Below are 9,755 nucleotides of genomic sequence, written 5' to 3'. Positions count from 1 at the left end.
GATTTTCTGCAAACTGTATCAATTTGTGAAGAGCCGAAGAAAGGTGATCATGTGGTTTTAAGACTTCTTTCAGGAGCTTGTTATGTCTCTCCATTCAGTTGTTTGTTCTGTTGCTCAAATGACACAAGCCCTGTTGGAAGCAAGGGGCCCACATTTCCTTGCATGAATGCCAGTTATGTAAAAAAATATTTATGAAAATCTGTATCGGTTTTCTCCAACAACTGTAGACATTCATTATAATCTTCCTCATGTGGGGAATAAACCATCTTATTGATAAGAGACATCAATACATCCCGTACTTCGGCACTACCAATGCTTTGTATTTTCTTCTTGAATGCCTTAATAACATGGAAAATACACAGTATTATCCATGTATCAGGCAAAAGACATTTCAGTACATGGATTTCATTGAGGTCCTTATCAACTACTAAAACTTTACACTTTGTACAAATACATTTATTTGCATCAATGAAAGAGGACATTGCAGCACACAGAACATCCCTTGATTCATTTTCAACAAAGATATACCCCAAAGGTCTCCCCTTGCCATTCCCATCCTCGCATAAAATTGTATATAGAGGAAAACCTTCAATGTTAACTTTGTAGGTTCCATCAACAAACAGAACATCACTGTACTTTTCAGCAAGCTCCTTCATTGTTTCAGTTTGGAAAAAAACATACGAAAATGTATCATCATCATTTTTTCCAACAACAACATTACCATTAGGGTTTCTGGATTGAAAGTTCTGCACAACATCAATGAAGAGCTCAGATTCAGTCTTACCTTTATTGTTGTCTCTTCGTAAATCCCTGCGAATATTTCTAACATCCTGAGAGGTTAACTTCTTCCCGGTAATATTCAAAATGTAACGTTTGAACTCCCTGGTACTAACACTATACTCTAAGAGATGTGCATATCTACCCTTCTCTTCTTTTGTCAATAACCGATTTCTATTATACGATGCAAACAGAGACTCACCAATTTCATGGCAGTGATTGGTATCGACTTTCCCAATTCTGTATCTGAATGGTTTGGTCACCAAATTGACATTAACAAGTGCTGTGCAACCTAAAGCGTGAAATGATTGTGTTCTCCTAATATTTTTGCCCCGTGTCTTTGGCTTACCAAAATGGGTACAGTAATATTTAGCTTATCTAATAGGGAAATTCAACAAAATTTCTTCTGTACAATCATCACCAACATGTTTTTCAGACTTTCGGACAACCATTGGCTGAAAGTTCTCGCAACACCATTGATTGAATGCAATGATAAAATCTTGAAATGATCCAAACTCCATGCCAGTATGAAGATCACCCCCTCCCCACAGTTTGGTGTGCGTACATGAAGAACAATGGTTTAAACAGTTTTTTGACTCGAAAATATATTGCCTGTACGAATGACATTCCTGAACTTTGCAACAAATTCCAAATAGTTTGATGAAAGAGCTTGCTGTGAAAAACAGTGAAATAAGAATTACTGGAAATAAATAAATTAGAAAACACACACACTCTGGACACACATTCAAGATTGGACAGGTTGGTAACAAGTCAGAACAAAACAGAGAAAATACCTTATGAGTTAAAGGAAACATTAAAGAAATCACGTGTATGGGGCAACAGTGAAGGAAGAAGCATGAGAAAATTGAAGATGTGTTAGGAGACAATCCACGGCTAACAGAATGGCTACAATATTCTGATGCTGAGAAAAAGGTTGGAAATGCAGGACATTGAAAGGTGTTATAAAATATAGATGGAGGTGAAAGAAGCAAAGTACAGCATACAAATGCTAAAACAATTACTTTACAAATTATATGTGTAGTCACAAAGGATGCGGACAGGGAGGAGATAAGCAAAACAAATTTACTGAAAGTACTGTGTCTGACATCTGAAATTTGGAGTGACTTGTGGGAGGTTGAAGACAGTGGGGTAGACAGATCAAAAGGGATAGATTTTGGAGTACGGCAAGAAAGAGGAGACTTAGGTGGCATAAACTTTAGTGCAGTGGGACAAGGAGACTTTGGTGGGGCCGACTTAAGCGGAGCAGAATGAGACTTTGGTGGGGCAGATTTGAGTGGAGGAGACTTTGGTGGGGCAGACTTTAGTAGAGTGGGACAAGGAGACTTTTGTGGAGCAGGATGAGATGTAGGAGACTTTGGTGGGGCAGATTTAAGCGGAGCAGAATGAGATGGACTAGACTTTGGTGGGGCAGGATGGGATGGAGGAGACTTTGGTGGGGCAGGATGGGATGGAGGAGACTTTGGTGGAGCAGATTTAAACGGAGCAGGATGAGATGGAGGAGACTTTGGTGGAGCAGGATGAGACTTTGATGGGGCAGATTTTAGCAGAGAAGGATAAGATGGAGGAGATTTTGGTGGAACAGACTTTAGTGAAGTGGGACAAGAAGGAGACTTTGATGGGGCAGGATGGGATGGAGGAGACTTTGGTGGAGCAGGATGAGACTTTGGTGGGGCAGACTTTAGTGGAGTGGGACAAGGAGACTTTTGTGGAGCAGGATGAGATGGAGGAGACTTTGGTGGGGCAGATTTAAGCAGAGCAGAATGAGATGAACGAGACTTTGGTGGGGCAGATTTAAGTAGAGCAGGATGAGATGAAGGAGACTTTGATGGAGCAGGATGAGACTGAGGAGACTTTGGTGGGGTAGACTTTAGTAGATTGGGACAAGAAGGAGACTTTGGTGGAGCAGGACAAGAAGGAGACTTTGGTGGGACAAATGTAGGAGTAACAGGCTGTGAAAGATGTGGCTTTGAAGGGCCAGATTCAGGTAGAGTGGAAAGGGAACAAAACTTCATAGAGGAAAAATTTGGTATAGGAAGAGACTTCAGAGGGTCAGATTTTGCTGGTGGGGGGCAAGGAAGAGGTATTTCTGGAGAGGAAGAAGAAGTATGAAGGGCATTTGAAGATAGTGAAGTAATGAAGTTCTGAGGAATGGTAGAAGAATGCAACTTTACGATTGAGGAATACAGTGGCTTATGTAGGGTATGAGGATCAGTCAGAGGCAGGTTTTGGATGCGGAAAGAAGAAGGTTGAGGAGACTGAACGGGAATAGCAGGTAAGTTGGACACTGAAAGTGAGGGGACAGGATCAGGAGCCATGCTTGAGATATTGAAACAAGTACTTATCTGTTGCACATGCTCCAGAATCCTCTGCTCCAAGTATGAAACACCATCAAAATTCAGATGAAGTCCATCCTTTGATAGGTATTTCCCTGGAAAACTTCCCCAGTCCAGAAATGATGCACCAGTTCTGGAACAAAGATCCTGCAGCTCGTTGTTCAGCTTTCTTGCACTGGAAAAGCGAAAACCATTAGCAGAATGTTAAAATTAGTAAAGAAAAGTTACCACGTTCAGATTTCATATAGCAACCCTCCCCCCAAATACTAAATAAGTAACATTATGGTGCACACTGTTAACCTGCCGTTTGACATGTTAGCGCTCCACTAACATTGAAATTTATGTTTATATATCTGTTGTAAAATATGAAAGCTCCCTGAGATGCAGTCTAACTGTTTCCTTACAGGTAGTAAAATATAATAGGGTGGAGTGTTCCATTAACTTATTAGGAGTTATGCAGTGATCACCGTCAACAAATTGTGAGATGTTAGTGTAATGCCCACATGTCGACCAACTGCGGAACTGAGCATATATGTATTCACATAACAAACAAAAAGTAATGTTGAGAACCAAAAAATATCAACGAAATTTGAAAAATGGAGGTGCTACCATGATGCTAACATCATTATTTGACCTAATTCAGACCTCAGAAGGCGCTGAGTCAGTAAATGAGTTTAAGAGTTTATTTTGCATTTTGCAATTCATTTCGTAACAAAAGATGGTAGCAAAATGCACCTCACGCCCCTCAAACATGAAAAATTAACATTACAGTGTGTTCCTTTACATTACATGTTTTCACCAAAAACTACATATGCAAGCTACTACGTATTATACATATTTCGTTACAGATCTGCCAGTGCAATGTGAAATAGACATAGTAATAGAATAAAAATGTTCTTGCTAGCTAGAATATTTTATTTGATATCTGCTTCAATATTATGTCTGATTATATTCTTATATTTGCAACAGGTGTCTCATAACCATGTTAGGTAGCAATATAATGAAAAAGTTATTGCTAGCAAGCACATTTTGTTGTTTTCATATTGTCATTAATGGTCCTGCTGATAGCTAAACGATACCTAATTATTTTAATATTTATTTTATATTTTCATTTTTAATATTAATTTTATTAGTAATGTTACTAAATAATAGCAATAGAACACAAATCCACATCGACGACCCAAAAACCCACTATGGAGATAGAAGTTCACTCTGTGGACAAGCCAATTATTACCAATTTATAATTTTTAGATTAACTAGGAGCAAATGATCTTGGCCAAGGTTAGAATTGGACTAGGTTCTTTGAGAACAGAACATTTAATTATTTCTACAAATTTTAAAACAATTTTATGGCTTTGTGAAATCATATAATTTATAACCTTATATTTTGAGAATGGCCCACATACAATAATAATAAAGAAAACAGATTAAAGAGGTTAAGAAATGGATTTACCAAGCGTTTATCAGCCCAACCCGAGAAATTTCTTCTGGATAGAGAGACTTCTTGCTGTTGAGGTCAAAGGTGTTTACATTTCTGGGCAAAATCCCTGAAAATAAGACAATTCAAATATAAAGTTAGCAATTATCTGCACAAAAAAAACCAGACAAACATTAAAAAAAAAAAAAACATACATTCCATTCTACAGAGTTTAAGTTCACACTTATAGGCAGATGGCTTGGGATTGAATGTCTATACAAAACATAAATAACTTAAGTTTTGCAAGTATCTAGGTAACTTCTGCGACGTTTCGGGACGCAACTGCTCCCTTCCTCAGGCTGCTCACATTTAGGTTATGTATAAATCATAACCACGTCGAACTCTCCATAGGTACATGATATAGGATTGGTAAAAGGTGCGTGGTTAAAAAATAATAAAAATCTAAAAGCCATTACAGGTGCACGTCAGACTACCATGCTGTTTCCCCGATAACCTAAATGTGAGCAGCCTGAGGAAGGGAGCAGTTGCATCCTGAAACGTCGCAGGAGTTACCTAGATACTCGCAAAACGTAAGTTATTTATATTTTTATATTAAATTTGTGAGTAATTTGCACAACTTTCATCATGAAGTCTATACAAAGAAATCAGTTAATAAGTATGAGATTACATGATGGTTGTGGTAAACACGGTTTAAAATTACTTACGTGAAATTTAGAAGATTTCACACTTCCGCATTGCACAATTTAATAGTTCCATCCTATTAATTTCGAAGATCCACTGTCTTCATTCACAAAAGGGTACACGTAAGTAAGTATGAGATTAGTCTAGATTTATGAGTGTGGTGCAAAGAATTTATGCATTTGTGATCCCCAACAGTACCATGCAAATGTGAAAAAGAAAAAAAAACAGCCCAAAACTAAGAAAGAAAAGAAATAATGCAATACCTGAAACAACAACATTTCCTGTTGGGTGAAGCGACCTGATGTTCGACAGCAAGACCTCAAAGTTGTGCAATACAGCTGCAACGTTCATCAATGGTCTCCCACTTCTCTCTGACAGGTCATTTGCTCCAGTGTGGATCACAATAACATCAAAATAAGGCACAACGTCCTCAATGTGTTCCCACAACTGGTGCACTTTTGACCCAGGAAAAGCCAGGGAATGGTAGTCATTCCCTTCACCTTCACATGTGTGCAGGTACTTAACCTGGCTGTGTCCAACGATAAGAAACATCTGTAATTAGAAAAGTCTCATGTGAGTAGAAGTGAATGAAATATTATATACTGGAAAACATCAGAGTTTATTCACAATGGTGAAGCTATTTTACATGAATATCAATTTGGCTTCTATGATTATGGACACTTCTACATTTAAATTATCCTATTGGAAGTTGCTACATCCCAGAAGTGTCTGTGATCTTATAAGACGAGACTGATTTCAAATATGTATGTGAAATATATGATCGATAGAATGTTTGAATGTATAATAGAATACACACTTAAAATGAATGAAATACAAGATTTTAAAAATATTTATGGCTAAAACTGGAAAATTAATATTTATCTGAGCTCCGATGTAATTATTATACAACACAAGATAAAGGTGTTCAGAAGACCCAAAACTCAGTGTAGAGACAAGTTTCCACTTTGGAGAACTCACCTGTACCTTTCAAAAATGCAAGATGGATTAATTTCATGATCAGTTTTTGTCATGGAAAGTAGAATGTTTCAGTTAAGGCTTGAAAGTTGCTGTGAAATTCATTTGATCATAGAAGATGCAGGATAGAAAGGAAAGTGTGGAAAAAGCAACATATTACACACACAGGTTTCTGACCTGGTTGAATGTGAATATTTGTGGCACATAGTTAAAAACCAGGGTCCCCAGTTTCCATGGTGCCTGAATTTTCAAAATTCACTTCTAAAAAAAAGTTTGAGTCGCTTGTGGAAATTGCAATTACTTTTTTCATATAATGAGTGCAGCAGGATTTTTTAATGGTTGTGCATTTTCTGTATCATGTGTACCATTAAATCAGAATAACATACAATTAAATATTTATGCACGGTTGCTAGCCAAATTCTAAAATCTGCAGTGACATCATAGTGCCTGCCATACATTAGAATGTATTGCATAATTATTCATGCCGTTACCAGTTGAGCCTTCATTAGGCCATTGCCCGGTTCGATCAACGCATGTTGATTTTAAAGAATCGTTAAATCAAGTTAACGCTACATTAGCACATCGAGGCATTTCTACAACTTTCGCTAAGGCTAACAGACCTCTAATGTCGTCGTTAAATCTAAAGGCACTCTTTTGCTTCATTGAAGTTCTTAACAGAGCGTTGTGTTGTCGGAAATAAGATGGCAAAATTGCATATGCCAGCTGTTGTGTTGAAAGGTTATACCAAACCGATTTGAACACATTATTTGCATACCATCGCAAAACGTACACATATGTTTATGTGTTCACATTACTTTATTTATTGTTGTTCCTGTGATTTCATATAAAAAAGTTCAAAACAAATGTTTCGGAAGAACGCACTTACTGTCTACGGTGCAACCAATCAAAATGTTACATTTCTCATATCAAAGTATGAGAATAGCAAGGAATCAAAGCAAAATGCCTCTAACATGTCATTAGTTAACGGGCCTATAAAATCACGAAGCGAACATTAAAAGTTTAACAGGCCGCTAAGATTACTAGTGATGCGTTAACTATCAGCTCATTAAGAACGCTTTCAGGATGGTTGAGCGAACTGGGCACATGTCTTTCATAGTCCATACCTTCGTATGTACAATGGATCCTGGACAAAATCCCTCGATGAGTCGTCCTGTTGGTGAGTCCTCTTCCAGTGGTCCCTCTATGCAGTTCCGGGGAGAAATCCTGCAACATGAAAAAACAATGTAATCCCAATATCAACCAATAACATTAGGTCATGTTGTCAGTGCCGATCTACAAGTTTTGGGCCCTTCCACAAAATATTACCACCCCTTACCATCCCTGCTATATAAAACACACGTACTTATGAAAGAACATGTGAAAGTTGTTGTTATTATTAAGTTTATTCAGTGTGCACACACACACACCTCTATAAAGATATAATTTAATTTGGCTTTTGTTATAAAGTGCTGCTTTTCTGCCACTTTCGGCTAATTGTGATGAGGATGAGTGATGATAGGATGAAAATGATGGAGTACTCACAAAGAACACCCATGCCCAGACCAGGATTTGAACCAGTACTCTTGGCTTCATAACACACTGTACTAACTACTCCTACTTTGATAAGTTGAAATAAGCAATGAAAACAATGGGGAAGCTGGGAGTATTAATAAACCAATTAAAACGACAGGTTAAGGTACTTCCTTGGCATGCTATAGGAGATTGTGGATTGTTGAAAACTGCCGAAATGCGAGTGAATTGCCTGTTTCAGTTGATTATGGAATGTCGCGAGGCTGGGACAAAAGCTGTACAAAATACTACATTTATTGTAAACCTATTTGAGTATGTAACAGGCAAGGACCCCTCTAAAGGTTTCTTAATCCCCCCTTGCTCTGTTGGGTTTGACGGTTTATAGATCTGGCACTCCATCGTGTGCATTCCCCTTTAAAAAAAACAGCTTTTTGTGTCAAATTGCACATGCAAAATTTTAATAAACAATGAACTCTTCGAAAATCGTAAAAACAAGCACATACCTTCCTATGCACAATGGATGTTGGAATAGATCCCTCGACGAGTCTCCTGCAGTGTTCCGTCCTCTTCCAGCAGTACCTGTATGCAGTGCAGTTCCGGAGAAAAAACCTGCAACATGAAAAAAACACAATGTAATTCCATTCTCAATTAATAACTTTAGATTAATGTTGTGTATTAAAAAGTTCAGTTAAAAAGGTCACCACAGCAGGATTTGCACAATCAATATTTACAAAGGAAAAGAAATGAAGCTCACATCAAAGACAGACCAATCAACGACAAGCAAGGGAACATATGTACCATATTACTTTTAGTCACAGAGGTATCTTATGTGTAGCTATGGGGCAAGCAGCAGTCCATACTGGACAAAGCAAAATAGGCTCAATTATAATTGAGACTTTAAAACCAATCTTGCTTGTGGGTCATATTTACTCGGTTTCCATCTTAATTAGTTAAAATATTTTCCTATGGTTACGTAGCAGTACTGAGAAATATGCCCAAGTAACAATTCAATTTACTTTGCAGAACAATCAAGTAAGCATTTGTAGGGATCATTGCAATGCTGAAGTCATATAATGGGTTTTTCAACATAAGGTTTGGCAAAACACAAGAGCTTAATCAGTACTAGTTTACTATCCTTCGGACAGATTTCTTCATTTCTACAGAAGAAACTACTTACCGTAATAAGTTCCTGTAGTGTTGTCTAACATCTGGAAGGTGTTTTGTGTGATGTGGGAATGTTTCAAACATTGACGCATAGCCCCACGAACCATTTGCGGTAAGGTTAGGTTAGGTCACAATAGTTAAAAATTGGTTTCGAAAAAAATATCCGTAGCCCCACACACCATTCTCGCATAGCCCCACGAACCATTGATACATAGCCCCACAAACCATTTGCGGAAACGTACGTTCTTCAGTTACAAAAACACTTTTTTAAAAAGAAAATTGATCAAAAAAACGAGAATACATGTTAAAAAAGGATCCGCGAAGCAGATAGGTAAGTAGAAATGTCAATAATAGACAAAACTCAGAAGTTATAGGTGTCCGAAGGATAGTAAACATTTACCGTTGTGGTCATTCTAGACATTGTATTCACATAGAAAATGACAAATGTAAAATGAAATAATTGCACAAGCAGAATTTCAGCCAATAAACTAAAGCAGAATATAGGATTGTGGAGAATTGGACAGCTCCAAAATGTGATCTGAAAAAAAAATTCCCATATACCACGATTTATTCGGAATTTAACAATCGGAACTTGGACCTTAGAAGCATGATAGCTTGAGACCTTTTTTCCACAGCATAATTCCTGACTGAATGGCACTCTCAATGACTTAATCTGAACTAATCACATTCTCCAAACTTCTAAATAATGCCCATAAATATCGATCCACTAAGTGACCCTTCACTGCTAGTAAAACTTGCGAAAATTATCACACAACCTGTTTCCGGACCTGATTGACAAATAGCTGTACCCTTGACCCTCTGTACTCCTTTGAGAA

The 9,755-nt window shown here is 37.6% G+C and overlaps 1 protein-coding gene across 1 annotated transcript; it reads right to left on the bottom strand.

Annotated features, from left to right (window-relative positions):
• Positions 1 to 1,151: 1,151 nt before the first annotated feature.
• On the bottom strand, positions 1,152 to 8,364 carry LOC145983491 (uncharacterized; the record flags this gene model as incomplete). The annotated part of the gene is made up of 5 exons (XM_083116581.1): positions 1,152 to 3,306; positions 4,585 to 4,678; positions 5,514 to 5,802; positions 7,350 to 7,449; positions 8,259 to 8,364. Coding segments are annotated over 5 exons (2,744 nt in total), but the record flags the coding sequence as incomplete, so codon positions are not given.
• Between the last annotated feature and the right edge of the window lie 1,391 nt (positions 8,365 to 9,755).

This window comes from Lepisma saccharinum, unplaced genomic scaffold (assembly GCF_977018435.1).
Source record: "Lepisma saccharinum unplaced genomic scaffold, izLepSacc3.1 HAP1_SCAFFOLD_1077, whole genome shotgun sequence".
Lineage (NCBI taxonomy): Eukaryota > Metazoa > Arthropoda > Insecta > Zygentoma > Lepismatidae > Lepisma > Lepisma saccharinum.
This window is presented reverse-complemented; position numbering and strand designations above follow the sequence as displayed.